The sequence below is a fragment of the Triticum aestivum genome, chromosome 6A, assembly GCF_018294505.1.
Source record: "Triticum aestivum cultivar Chinese Spring chromosome 6A, IWGSC CS RefSeq v2.1, whole genome shotgun sequence".
NCBI lineage: Eukaryota > Viridiplantae > Streptophyta > Magnoliopsida > Poales > Poaceae > Triticum > Triticum aestivum.
In genome coordinates, this window is record NC_057809.1 from 622,180,432 (window position 1) to 622,195,789 (window position 15,358).

Consider the following 15,358-nt stretch of genomic DNA (forward strand, 5'->3'; position numbering starts at 1 on the left):
TTCCCTCCTTCCCTCCCTCCCTCCCTAGGTGCCACCAAATCAAACATAACCAACGTGTTGAACACTAGACTCTTTTGACCTCAACATTCTCTTGTTTCTTTCCCTCCTTCCCTCCCTCCCTCCCTAGGTGCCACCAAATCAAACATAACCAACGTGTTGAACACTAGACTCTTTTGACCTCAACATTCTCTTGTTTCTTTCCCTCCTTCCCTCCCTCCCTCCCTAGGTGCCACCAAATCAAACATAACCAACGTGTTGAACACTAGACTCTTTTGACCTCAACATTCTCTTGTTTCTTTCCCTCCTTCCCTCCCTCCCTCCCTAGGTGCCACCAAATCAAACATAACCAACGTGTTGAACACTAGACTCTTTTGACCTCAACATTCTCTTGTTTCTTTCCCTCCTTCCCTCCCTCCCTCCCTAGGTGCCACCAAATCAAACATAACCAACGTGTTGAACACTAGACTCTTTTGACCTCAACATTCTCTTGTTTCTTTCCCTCCTTCCCTCCCTCCCTCCCTAGGTGCCACCAAATCAAACATAACCAACGTGTTGAACACTAGACTCTTTTGACCTCAACATTCTCTTGTTTCTTTCCCTCCTTCCCTCCCTCCCTCCCTAGGTGCCACCAAATCAAACATAACCAACGTGTTGAACACTAGACTCTTTTGACCTCAACATTCTCTTGTTTCTTTCCCTCCTTCCCTCCCTCCCTCCCTAGGTGCCACCAAATCAAACATAACCAACGTGTTGAACACTAGACTCTTTTGACCTCAACATTCTCTTGTTTCTTTCCCTCCTTCCCTCCCTCCCTCCCTAGGTGCCACCAAATCAAACATAACCAACGTGTTGAACACTAGACTCTTTTGACCTCAACATTCTCTTGTTTCTTTCCCTCCTTCCCTCCCTCCCTCCCTAGGTGCCACCAAATCAAACATAACCAACGTGTTGAACACTAGACTCTTTCCCTTTGTAGATGCCCACCAAATCAACACAACCAACGTGTTGAACACTAGATTCTTTTGACATGAAATATTCTCACGTCTCTTTCCCTCTGTAGGTTCCACAAAATCAACATAACCAACCTTCTGGAATATGCGGGTAGCTATCTCAAAAAACAATCAACAACTTCAAAAAAGCAGACAAATCTTTCATGCGATGCAGCTGAATTCCTTGATGGCACCCAGTCCATCAATCCTCCAATATTATTACTCATTGTACAAGGAGTAAGGTTGTGTGGGAATCTGCAATAGTGGAGCTCCACCTCCCAAACAGCAGATGCCACATAGCAATAGGCCATTGTATGAGGTGTTGCCGCCGGATGTATGTGGGTTATGTGGCCATCCCCTCTTTGCCAAATTGTTAGCTGATATGGTCTTTTCTTGAATGTTTAGTGGTCAGAGTATATATAGGCGAAAGAAGTAGGTCGGTGGAGCTACGAGGGGCCCACGAGGGTGGGGGGCGCGCCCGCCCCCTGGGCGCGCCCTCCTGCCTCGTGGCCGCCTCGTTGTGTCTCTGACTTCCACTCCAAGTCTCCTGGACTGTGTTTGTTCCAAGAAAGATCTTCGCGAAGGTTTCGCTCCGTTTGGATTCCATTTGATATTCCTTTTCTGCAGAACACTGAAATAGGCAAAAAAACAGCAACTGGCACTGGGCCTCCGGTTAATAGGTTGGTTTCTTGAATACTACTCTTTTGACCTGAACATTCTCTTGTTTCTTTCCCTCCTTCCCTCCCTCCCTCCCTAGGTGCCACCAAATCAAACATAACCAACGTGTTGAACACTAGATTCTTTCCCTTTGTAGATGCCCACCAAATCAACACAACCAACGTGTTGAACACTAGATTCTTTTGACATGAAATATTCTTACGTTTCTTTCCCTCTGTAGGTTCCACAAAATCAACATAACCAACCTTCTGGAATATGCGGGTAGCTATCTCAAAAAACAATCAACAACTTCAAAAAAGCAGACAAATCTTTCATGCGATGCAGCTGAATTCCTTGATGGCACCCAGTCCATCAATCCTCCAAGATTATTACTCATTGTACAAGGAGTAAGGTTGTGTGGGAATCTGCAACAGTGGAGCTCCACCTCCCAAACAGCAGATGCCACATAGCAATAGGCCATTGTATGAGGTGTTGCCGCCGGATGTATGTGGGTTATGTGCCCATCCCCTCTTTGCCAAATTGTCAGCTGATATGGTCTTTTCTTGAATGGTCAGTGGTCAGAGTATATATAGGCAAAGGAAGTAGGTCGGTGGAGCTACGAGGGATCCACGAGGGTGGGGGCGCCCCCTCCTGCCTCGTGGCCGCCTCGTTGCGTCTCTGACTTCCACTCCAAGTCTCCTGGATTGCGTTTGTCCCAAGAAAGATCCTCGCGAAGGTTTCGTTTCGTTTGGATTTCGTTTGATATTCCTTTTCTGCAAAACACTGAAATAGGCAAAAAAACAGCAACTGGCACTGGGCCTCCGGTTAATAGGTTGGTCCAAAAAGTAATATAAAAGAGCATATTAAAGCCTATTAAACATCCAAAACAGATAATATAATAGCATGAATTATAGATACGTTGGAGACGTATAAGCGGACGCATCCGGCCTCTCCCCCGAGGAGTGGCTTTCCCGTAACGACTTAGAAGACCAACTCTCCGTCATCTACACCAACGAGGAGGCCTATTGGTGCTTGCGTAGCTCCCAGAAATGGGTCTTGAAGGGTGACGCGAACGCTGCCTACTTTCAGGCCATTGCGAATGGCCGCCGTAGACGCAACACCATCCCACTCCTCTGGGGTGGCGAGACCCTCCTGCAATCCCCGGTTGACATTAGGGCACACGTCGACGGTTCTACAGGTCCTTGTTCTCCTCCGCTCCTAGGAGCGGACTATCTGTGGCCCTCGATTGCTGGACCGACAACCAGCTAGTTTCCTCCATGGAGAACGAGGCCCTTACTGCCCCTTCTCTAAGGGCGAGGTCTGGGCAGCCATTAGAGGCATGAACCCTACCTCGGCCCCTGGTTCGGATGGCCTTCCGGTCAAATTCTTCCAGTCCTTTTGGAATGTGATTAAGCCTGAGATCATGGCCATCTTCGATGAGTTCTACATTGGGTTCATCGACCTCGGGCGCCTCAACTATGGGATCATTTCGCTCATCCCCAAAGTGTCTAGGGCGTCCGACATCCGCCAGTTCTGATCGATCACGGTTATCAATGTGATCTTCTGGATTCTGGCTAAAGGGTACGCCAATAGGGTGACCCTGCTCGCCGACCACATTACTGCTACCTCTTGAGCATGTGTTGGTTTTCCCTTGAAGAGAAAACAGTGATGCAACAAAGTAGCGTAAGTATTACCCTTGGTTTTTGAGAACCTATGTATGAATCCAGTAGGGGACTACACACAAATCCCTAATACCTGCACAAACAATTAAGAACCTTGCAACCAACGCGATAAAGGGGTTGTCAATCCCTTCACGGCCACTTGCAAAAGTGAGATCTGATAAAGATAATAAGATAAATATTTTTGGTATTTTTGTTGTATAGATTGAAAAGTAAATATTGCAAAATAAATGGCGACAGGAATAGCTAGTTGACGGAAGATTAATATGATGGAAAATAGACCCGGGGGCCATAGGTTACACTAGTGGCTTCTTTCAGGACATCATATATTACGGTGGGTGAACAAATTACTGCCGAGCAATTGATAGAAAAGCGCATAGTTATGAGAATATCTAGGCATGATCATGAAGATAGGCATCACGTCCATGACAAGTAGATTGAAACGATTCTGCATCTACTACTATTACTCCACTCATCGACCGTTGTCCAACATGCATCTAGAGTATTAAGTTCATAAGAACAGAGTAACACATTAGGCAAGATGACATGATGTAGAGGGATAAACTCAAGCAATATGATATAAACCCCATCTTTTTATCCTCGATGGCAACAATACAATACGTGTTGTTTCCCTTTCTATCACTGGGATCGAGCACCACAGGATTGAACTCAAAGCTAAGCACTTCTCCTATTGCAAGAAAGATCAATCTAGTAGGCCAAACCAAACTGATAATTCAAAGAGACTTGCAAAGATATTTAAATCATGCATAAAATAATTCAGAGAAGAATCAAATATTGTTCACAGATAATCTTGATTATAAACCAAAATTCATCGAATCTTGGCAAACACACCGCAAAAAGTATTACATCGAATAGATCTCCAAGAAGATTGAGGAGAACTTTGTATTGAGATCCAAAGAGAGAGAAGAAGCCATCTGGCAAATAACTATGGACCCGAAGGTCTGTGGTAAACTACTCACGCATCATCGGAGATGCCATGGTGTTGATGTAGAAGCCCTCCGTGATCGAATCCCCCTCCGGCGAAGCGCCGAAAAAGGCCCCAAGATGGGATCTCACGGGTATAGAAGGTTGCGGCGGTGGAAAAAGTGCTTCGTGGCTCTCCCTGAAGGTTTCATGGTGTAAGAGTATATATAGGCGAAGGAAGTAGGCCGGTGAAGCTGCGAGGGGCCCACAAGGGTGGGGGCACACCCTCCTGCCTCGTGGCCGCCTCGTGGCTTCCTTGACCTCCACTCCAAGTCTCCTAGATTGCGTTTGTTCCAAAAACGATCCTCGCGAAGGTTTCATTCCGTTTGGATTCCGTTTGATATTCCTTTTCTGCGAAACACTGAAATAGGCAAAAAAGCAACAATTTGCACTGGGCTTTCGGTTAATAGGTTAGTCCCAAAAATAATATAAAAAGGTATATTAAAGCCCATTAAACATCCAAAACAGATAATATAATACTCCCTCCGTCCGGAAATACTTGTCATTGAAATGGATGTATTTAGATGTATTTTAGTTCTAGATACATCCATTTTCATTCATTTTGATGACAAGTATTTCCGGACGGAGGGAGTAGCATGGAACAATAAAAAATTATAGATACGTTGGAGACGTATCAAGCATCCCCAAGCTTAATTGTGGCTCGTCCTCGAGTAGGTAAATGATAAAAACAATTTTTTTAATGTGGAATGCTCCTAACATAATTTTCAATGTAATTCTCTTTATTGTGGCATGAATGTTCATATCCAAAAGATTGAAGATAGAAGTTTAATATTGACATAAAAATAGTAATACTTCAAGCATACTAACCAAGCAATTATGTCTTATCAAAATAACATAGCCAAAGAAAGTTTATCCCTACAAAATCATATAGTTTGGCCATGCTTCATTTTCGTCACACAAAATGATCCCATCATGCATAACTCCGATGACAAACCGAGCAATTGGTTCATACTTTTTAACGTGTTTCAGCCTTTTCAACCCTTACGCAATAGATGAGCGCAAGCCATGGATATAGCACTATAGGTGAAATAACATATGATGATGGGGGTTATGTGAGAAGACAAAAAAGGAGAAAGTCTCACATTGACGCGGTTAATCAACGGACTATGGAGATGCCCATCAATTGATGTAAATGCGGGGAGTAGGGATTGTCATGCAACGAATGCACTGGAGCTATAAGTGTATGAAAGCTCATCAACAGAAACTAAATGGGTGTGCATCCAACTTGCTTGCTCACGAAGACCTAGGGCATTTTGAGAAAGCTCATCATTGGAATATACAAGCCAAGTTCTATAATGAAAGATTCCCACTAGTATATGAAAGTGACAAAATAATAAACTCTCTATCATGAAGATCATGGTGCTATTTTGAAGCACAAGTGTGAAAAAACGATAGTAACATTGTCCCTTCTCTCTTTTTCTCTTTTTTTGTTTGGGCTTTTTTGGCCTCTTTTTTTTATTTCATAGTCTCCATCATTATTTCCTCACATGGGACAATGCTCTAATAATGATGATTATCACACTTTTATTTACTCATAACTCAATTTTACAACTCGATACTAGAACAAAAATATGACTCTATGTGAATGCCTCCGACGGTGTACCGGGATATGCGATGAATCAAGAGCGACATGTATGAAAGAATTATGAAAGTGGTTTAGCCACAAATACGGTGTCAACTACATGATCATGCAAAGCAATATGACAATGATGGAGCGTGTCATAATAAACGAAACAGTGAAAAGTTGCATGGCAATATATCTCAAAATGGCTATGGAAATGCCATAATAGGTAGGTATGCTGGCTGTTTTGAGGAAGATATAAGGAGACTTCTGTGTGATAGAGCGTATCGTATCACGGGATTTGGATGCACCGGGAAAGTTTGCACCAACTCTCAAGGTGAGAAAGGGCAATGCACGGTACCGTAGAGGCTAGCAAATTTCGGAAAGGTAAGAGTGTGTATGATCCATGGACTCACATTAGTCATAAAGAACTCATATACTTATTACAAAAGTTTATTAGCCCTCTAAGCAAAGTACTACTACGCATGCCCCTAGAGGGATAGATTTGTAGGAAAAGACCGTCGCTCGTCCCCGACGCCACTCATAAGGAAAGCACTCAAAGAGCACCCCATGCTTCAAATTTGTCACACAACATTTACCATACGTGCATGCTACGGGACTTGCCAACTTTAACACAAGTATTTCTCAATTTCACAATTACCCAACTAGCATGACTCTAACATTACCACCTTTATATCTCAAAACATCTGTCAAGTATCAAATTTATCATAGTATTTAATGCACTCTATTTGAAAGTTTTTATTATACCCATTTTGAATGCCTATCATTTAGGACTAATTTTATAGCCAAAGCAAACTACCATGCTGTTCTAAAAGACTCTCAAAATAATATAAGTGAAGCATGAGAGATCACTAATTTCTATAAAATAAAACCACCACCGTGCTTTAAAAAAATATAAGTGAAGCACTAGAGCAAAATTATCTAGGTCAAAATATATAAGTGAAGCACATAGAGTATTCTAATAAATTCTGATTCATGTGTGTCTCTCCCAAAAGTGAAGCACATAGAGGATTCATGTAGCACTATTCATTTTGGAGGCTGTCTGTGTTGCCGGCCGCTGGCTGTGTTGCCGGTGAGGACGTGTAGGCCGCTGGCTCTGTTGCTGGCGTGAACTAGGGCTGCTGGCCTGAACTAGGGCTTGGTATTTCGAACGTTGTTGTTTTTTAAAATGGAGGCGGACAAGATGGGGCCAAATGATGCGGCCGTGCGCTGGGCGCACGGCCACCGCATCCCAGGACAGGCCCGGACACGACCCCATTGCCCTATCCAAACGGACAGAATTCGGGCAAAACGGACGTCCGTTTGGGGTCGCGCGGTGGAGTTGGCCTTAGGGCCTCTCCAACAGGGACACCTATTCCTCCATTGTCCAGTTTGGCTCTCGTGTTGGGTCGGATGCGGGCGAGTGTAAAAAAAACCCTAGTCCAGTCCCAAAATCGTGGGATAAAGCAGGGGAGTTCGGAGTAGGCCACACCGGACCCTGACAGTCCGGTGCACATTAAAGCCCTTTCCATGAAGCCAGCAGTTCTCTCTGGTCCACAGTAAAGCTCACTAATCTGCCTACCTGCCAGTGGCGAGGCTTGACCAAGATCTTGGGAAGGCTAAACAAAATATATAGGCTGGGAGGGGGGGGGGGGCAAACATACAAACTTTCACAACCCAAGACCCCGTCCGCTCGCCGTCACCATGGCGTACCAGAAGATGACATGGCATTAGGCCAACTCCACCGCACGACCCCAAACGGATGTCCGATTTGGCCGGATTTCGTCTCTTTGGGGCGGCAATGGGTTCGCCCATGTCCACTTCTGTCCATTGGGGTGTTGGTGCACCCAACGCGCGGCCGCACTCCAAATCATGTCCGGGGTGGACATGATTAAAAAACAAAAAACTAAAATGAAATGCCCAAAAAGAGTAAATAAACTCAAATATAAAAACATAAAACACAAATTAACCATCACGGCCACAAAACGTCCCAGTTCCACGGTTCACATTGCCATAATTAACATAAAAAACAAAATAAAACCGCCGCCTGCGCGCTCCTGTTGTGCCAGTCGATGCCGTGGCCGTCGCCGTCTTCAGTGGCCGCCGTTGTCGTCGTCGTCGCGGTCGATGTAGTCCGAAGGCGTCCAGAGGTGGGACGGGGTGTCCAAGAGCACGGAATCGGGGGCGTACCTCGAGTCATAGTACAGGTCGTCCGGCATGAGGCGGCGGCGACGCTCGATCTCCTCGCGGCGCGCACGACCGCTCGTCGGGACCGGCAGGATCGGGACCCGGTCGGCGGAGAGATGCCAGTTATTGGGGAGGTGGACGTCGCTCCACGGGAGCGGCGTCCTCGTCTCCCAATAACGACGGCATACATCCGCGCTGATGTACTACCGGTCGCGCTCGCCGCCGGCCGTAGGGCCGATGGTGAATGGAGCAGGCGTGGGGTCCCGACGCGCTGGTGATGCGGGCTCCTCTTTCATGGAGCCGCGGCGGCGGCCCAAGGACGAGCCAGCCTCGCGGTCGTGCTTTCCCTTGCGGCCGTAGTTCAAGAACCCCATGGCGGCGAGGCGGCCGGCCGACGAGATCGAGGACGGGGAGAGGATAAGCTAGGGTTTGGGGGCGTGTCGGGTTTCGAGGAGGCAGCACGGGCTGAAGTGTGGAGTGTGGACGACGACCGGTCCAAGGCTTCCCCATCTAAGAAGGATGACGACCGTTCGCCTGGGCGGATGACGGGTGGGGCCAACCGCGCGTGCGCATTAATGTCAGACAGTGGGAGGTAGGTGGTCGCCTGCCACGCGGCCCCGAAGCGGACAAGCGGCGCGTCCGTTTGCTGTCCGCCGCGACCCAAACCCAGCGCGCGCATGTTTGCGTTCGAAATGGGTCGGCCCGGACACAAAACAGACCAGATGGGTCCAGCCCGTCGCGTGCTGGGCCGTCTAGCTTGTCCCCTTTTATCCCAAACGAACGGGGCCGGATGGAATATGGCCGCGCGGTGGAGCTGGCCTTAGATGGTCACACCGGGGCGGGGCGCTGAAATCGCGTAAGGGCCGACGCGTGGTTGAGTTGGAGATGCACTAATGCTTTTATTCACGTGGGTCCATTCCATCCCATCCCATCCCATCCCATCCCAACAGAGAGAGAGAGGGGTTATGACATCATTCATTAGTGGGCTATGTTGGGGCGGGCCACTCGTTGGCGTTTCTTCTTGGGCCGGGCCGGGCCGCCCACTGGATGGATGGATGGATGGGCGGCCCATAGGTGCGGTGCGGTGCGTTTCGTTGTCATCATCATTATCCATCCTCTGAATTCTAGAAAAATAAGAAAAAATCATTATCCTCTCTCTGTTTCTCCTCCTCTTCCCCCGCCACCGCCACCGCCACCGCCCGCCAGCCATCTCCGGCAAGCCGCCGCTCTGTACTGTACTGTACTGTACTGTACAAAGAGGGAGGTTGAGTGGAGCGGATGGGGATACATATACAGAGGGCGCTCGTCTCCGGCCAGCCAGCGCTGCTATGCCCCTCTGGATGGCCATCGTCTCTGAGCAGCAGCAGCAGCAGCAGGACTGCTTCTGCTTCTTCCTCCCCATGGGCAGGGGCAGGGGCAGGGGCAGGGGCAGGGGTAGGAACCACCAAGCCCAACGCCATCATCATCCCCGTCCTCGCCAAGGATTTCACAAGGCGGCGGCGCACCGGCACATCAATTTCCCCTCTCCACGCGCTGCCTCTTTCCAAGGAGGAGGAGGAGGAGGAGGAGGAGGACAATGCTCTCTTGTTGTAAGATTCATTTTCCTTGTATGGGACTTTTAAGATACTACTAAGGATACACACTTGCTTGCTAATAAGATAGATACTACTCCTAGATGCTTACCTACCTACCTTGGACCCAAATCTATCTATGTTGCAATCATATGTTTCTGCTGCCTTTTGTATCTAACATAACAACAACAATCCAACAAATACGCAGCAGCAGCAGCGGCACTGTCGGCATCGACCTCATTCTTCTAGCCCTGCCTGCAGTCTTAGGCCAGGCCATCGACCCCATGGCGCAACTCATGGAGACCGCCTACATCGGCAAATTAGGTTGGTAATTTTTTACTCACTAACAACTCTTGTCGTTCGTTCGAGACCGCCCATCATCAATCAATGCCACTCATCAACTCATGTTCCTTGTATGCCAATTGCAATTAGTAATATCATCATGTCTATTTGGCACTTAAGTGCTAAAACCTTTAATTATCTATCTATCACCATAAGCCTCTTCTACTACAGTGGTGAAATACTATGACACCCAGACAGATTGGTATTACCTACCTCATATGGGACGGACGCCTTAGGAAGGAATGTTACTGCCTACACTCTCAACTGAAGGTGTCTTGTAGACACACATCCCTGCTGCATGAAAGCAACTTGTTAGTTATATTCTCTGTCTAAATCTTGGCATTATCTTCTCAAGGTGCTCTGGAGCTAGCATCGGCTGGCATTGGTGTCGCTATTTTTAACATCCTGTCCAAGATTTTCAACATCCCCTTGTTGAGCATAGCAACCTCATTTGTGGCAGAGGACATTTCCAAGAACGCTACCAAGCATTCTACTTCAGGTAACAGGATCCATCTGCTCAAGCTCAATAAAAAAATAGTTTTGTGTGCAACTCTGCTTCTTCAGACAATGCAACTTCAACTCTCCTCTACGCGTTGCAGGCAAACTGCAGCTGCCATCCGTGTCGTCGGCTTTGGTTTTAGCTGCTGCGATTGGTACAATCGAAGCATTGGCATTGTTCCTAGGATCAGGACTGTTTCTTAAACTAATGGGCGTGTCACCTGTATGTATGTCTATATATCATGATGGTGCCTGTTACCATTTATGCGTTTTTCTTTCTCTCCTTAATTTATGCGCATTATGAGCAATGGATTTCACTCCTTAACTGGATTCAGAACAGTGAATTTCACTTCTGCTTGTTAGCAGAAAGTCTAAGTTTACTTCTTACACAGGCCTCTCCGATGTATGCTTCTGCGCGGCTCTTTCTTTCGCTGAGAGCCTTAGGAGCACCTGCAAATGTGATTATGTTAGCAGTGCAGGGTATCTTTCGTGGATTCAAGGATACAAAGACTCCCGTACTTTTTATAGGTAATAACTACCTCATCGTTTGCTTACTGGCATTGTGTTCTCACCAGTTGTGAGTGCAAAAGCTACCTTTTGATGCACATAATGGTGGTGTCCCCCTAAGTTGATGATATTTTCCTCTTATATTCCTGTCAAATATTTTGCAGTAACACACCAGTACTGCCTTTTTTGTGTCTATGTTCCACTTTCCAATGCCAAAGCCCATGAATAGTTTATCATTCACGCATTTGCACATTGATGCTGTTTGTAAGCAAGTCTCATTTGAATTGGAAGCGTTCCATACAGCTATCTGATGTAAAAAAGCCTCCTTTCTTGCAGACTTGCTGATTATTTAAAACACCTGTAGGTTTGGGCAATCTTTCAGCCGTGGCCCTTCTTCCGCTACTTATATATGGTTTTAAGCTTGGTATAACAGGAGCCGCAATTTCGACAGTCGCATCCCAGTAAGTTTTCTATTAGCTGGGTGTAATCTGAGTAAAAGAGAATTATGGAAGTCAATTCGACATATACCAGCAAATGTCTCTCCCAGTTTGGTTCCTATATGTTGCTGAAATAATCAAAGGAAATAACACTTGCTATTAAACTTGCAACTTACCTTTTTTTTTTCTCATTATCTGGATACGTTTAAATTGCGGCAAACATATGCAGTACTATGAGATTATTGGCTGTTAGCAGACCTACTGATATTGTGGCATGTAGTTTATTAGTTATATGATTACACATGTCAGATTTACTATCAAAACATGAAGCGTAGTGCTCATAATACTGGGCTGTTGGGTGCCTCACCTTTTTTTGTACTCCCTCCGTTCACTTTTGTAAGTCATTTCAGACAGCTCAAAATGGGTTGTTTTGCACATTGTCTCTAATGTCTTTAAGGTCTTATAAAAGTGAACAGAGGGAGCAGTTTTAATTGGAACAAAAATAGGATGGACCAGTTAGAGCTGTTGGGAATCTCACCTGTTATATGGTTTATGATGTAGGTACATTATTGCCATTTTGCTTATGTGGTCTCTAAGTAAAAGAGCTGTTCTGCTTCCTCCAAAGATGGACCAGTTAGAGTTCGGTGGATATTTAAAATCTGGTGAGTCTATGATCCCAGAAGTTTGTTCATTGGTCGGTTGTGGACTCATGGTGTAGGCTACTGAAAAAGTTCAGTTCTTCAGATATGTTTCTGTTGGCCTTCAGAGTATGGATTTTGTACATACAGAGTGCAGTTTACCGCAATCTGAATTTTTTTCAGCGAATTCCGAGTTTTTCTTGGGCAAAACCTGCAGGCTATTTGGGTCCTTCTATAGAAGTTTCTGTTTATGGCTTCATTTTTCATTTAGTTGGGCCCAGCTCTAGTCAAAGTACATAATACTCCTGACAATTCAAAAGAAAGAAGATATAGCCACTGATCCGGTATGTTTGTCAGATAAGAAGGCCAACTTGTTATTGATAAAGCTCTCATACTGTATCTTCTCATGATACATTATCTGACCGCTGGGCAATGGGCAACACTCATTGATCTTTTTGACCTTGTTACGCCGATATTATTTAGAGATCTTTGCTTGCACTAATGCGCCTGTGCTATTTTTCTCTGTTTTCTTTTTCTTCCCTTTGTTTCTCTGTTCACCTGTTGATTAATTTTACAATATATGTCTGTTTTCTTGAAATTGTTAGGTGGCATGCTATTGGGACGAACCCTCTCAATTCTGTTAACTATGACCATCGGTACATCGATGGCTGCTCGACAAGGCCCAACAGCTATGGCTGCTCATCAGATTTGTTTGCAAGTATGGCTTGCTGTATCTCTGCTTGCAGACGCCTTAGCAGTTTCTGCCCAGGTATGTATTTTCAGTTATAGAAATCATCCCTACTGTTAGATCAGCTTCCTTTTGCAGCTGTCGTTCTGTATCAAAATTTGTACAGAACCTTACATGACATACTACTAAATGCGTCATCATAATTTGAACTATTAAATACAAATATCGTTTCTCTAACTGAAGGATCTTGTCATGATTTATCTGGTCCATAAGTGCAGGCTAACTTTGCTTGCATTTCTTAGGCTCTGATAGCAAGCTCTTATGCAATATTGGACTACAAAAGGGTCCAGAAGGTTGCGATGTATTCTCTGCAGGTGATACATACTTCTCCTCTGCATTGTGAAGTTCAATTTATTTGCATGGATACTTGGCCCATTTATATTCTTGGGGATGCAATTGCTGTCTCTTGTGTTGATAGAAAACACAGATTAAATTATTGTCCATTGCAGATAGGACTAGCTAGCGGGTTAGCTTTGGCAGTTGGCCTGTATATCTCATTTGGTAGTATAGCAAAGCTATTTACCAATGACCCTCAGGTCCTAGCGGTTGTGAGCTCCTGTGCATTGGTATGCCTTCCTACTTTACCACTTAATTGTTACGTACATCTAAGCCTTATTCTGAAAAAAAAAACTTTCGTTTCAGTTTGTCTGTGCCAGTCAACCAGTTAATGCCTTGGCATTCATCTTTGATGGCCTCCATTATGGCGTCTCAGATTTTGACTATGTCGCTCAAGCTACGGTATGGGAACCAGTTCCGGCCAGCTTCATATATAGATCCTGGTTCTTTCTTCCTATTGGTCATGGATTTCTTGATTTTGTCTGGATTCCACAGATTGTGGTTGGGGTGATATCATCGTTGGTCTTGTTATATGCTCCACGTGTCTTTGGCCTGGCCGGAGTCTGGGCTGGTTTGACAACACTCATGGGATTGCGCATGGCTGCAGGCATCCTGAGGTGATCAATTATGCTTCTTGTTTCTTGTTCTGTTACATTACACCTGTGCAAAGCATACATGTATATATGATACTGCAGCAATATGTTTACTTTTCCTGTAACTGGATATAGTGTGATGCTCCGTGCTCATAGCCATCATGCAACTGCTTTCTCTTATTTGTTTGTGTTTCTGTTAGTATGTAACAATGACATTGCTAATTATAGTTGTTGTAGACTACGAATTGAACCTGCCATGCATGCTCCATTTTTTTGGGGGGACATTAGCCTTTGGCTTTCAGGGCGGGTGGTCTTTTCTGGGCAGAAATTGTTCACTACCACTGTACTTTGCACTTAATAACAATATGATTGCTATATTTTTCTTCTTGTGAAGTATACTAATATGTAATGGTATAGTGGTGCCAACACATTGCTACAGAAATAGTGCCAGATTCTAACTGAACTATACCAGAATTACTAGAAAATAGACAAGTCCAGAAGGCCTAGCATATGTTTTTTTTTCCTACTGCCTCTCATGTAACTGCGTTAGAGCCTCCACCTGTCATCGCGACTTCATTTGTGTGAAATGTTTGTATGGCGTCTTGAATCAAGGGCTTATTTCAGAGCGCCTTGCATCTTCGGCCGTGATCCGTCAGATAGCATGTGAAGTATTTCATTGTTTCACCATGCTGCCTGATAAGAGAAATTAATGTCATGTGAATTGGGACCTGGGAGCGCCTGTGTGGGTACCTGAAAAATTCTTCATTTTCTTGAATATGATCGGTACTTCCCAGCAAAAAAATAGAATAAATCCTTTTTCCATTGATGTGATGCTCTCATCTCACTGCAAACCGCTGGACAAATGTCAGGTTGCTATGGAAATCAGGACCTTGGTCCTTTTTGCACGAGGAACCAGAAACCAAGGTTTGTTAACTATTATTAGTTCTCGTCTTTCATACAACATTATTTTGCAAAAGGAGGATATGTAGCTCTTTGATACAGTACTGGCTTATAAGAATGGGTTTTTTCTTCTTCACATCACATTATTGTTATGATCCGTGGGGCCGGGCCGGGTGTGTTTGAATCGAATATTGCAGTTGCAGGCGCAGCCACTTGCATCATAAGAATTCATGTCGAGCCAGCGCAGGGAGAGCTGCATGGGCAGATGCAGTTGAGGAATGAAGAAGCACAAGCTAAACCAACAAGCTGCTAAGCTAAGAGGATTGTCATTAGTTTTGTCACTTTTGTGCGTGTGTGTATGTAAATAAGAGGAGGAGGATTATTTCATTTGATGTTGCCAGCATGCATGCAGTTTATTCATTTATTTGTTTGTTCTAATTATGAGCATGCATTTCTAATGATATGGAAAGTATGGAAGAAATGTGAGTTGTAGTATCCCGGGTTTCAGAATGTTACTGTTAGTTGTTGGTTCCCCTATGGCTATTCTTCTCATTTCATTTCGCGGAGAAGCTCCATATATATTGTCTTGGTTTTTATGGTCTATTTAGGCTACGGCACCACTCAAAAACGAGGAAAATGAAGAGTGGAAACAGGGAGAGGATGGTGATTTGGATTTGCAACACCAAGCCATAATATAAGAGAGTTGAAGG

General features: G+C 45.0%; 1 protein-coding gene across 1 annotated transcript; it reads left to right on the forward strand.

Annotated features, from left to right (window-relative positions):
• Positions 1-9,215: 9,215 nt before the first annotated feature.
• LOC123129242 (protein DETOXIFICATION 45, chloroplastic) lies at positions 9,216-15,143 on the forward strand. Its single transcript, XM_044549483.1, has 14 exons — positions 9,216-9,667; positions 9,858-9,973; positions 10,347-10,490; positions 10,591-10,712; positions 10,882-11,017; positions 11,361-11,457; positions 11,995-12,095; positions 12,677-12,840; positions 13,062-13,133; positions 13,269-13,385; positions 13,462-13,557; positions 13,651-13,772; positions 14,618-14,672; positions 14,846-15,143. Exons 1-14 carry the CDS (start codon positions 9,357-9,359, stop codon positions 14,870-14,872), a joined length of 1,680 nt encoding a protein of 559 aa, XP_044405418.1. The 5' UTR covers positions 9,216-9,356; the 3' UTR covers positions 14,873-15,143.
• The last annotated feature ends 215 nt before the right edge of the window (positions 15,144-15,358 follow it).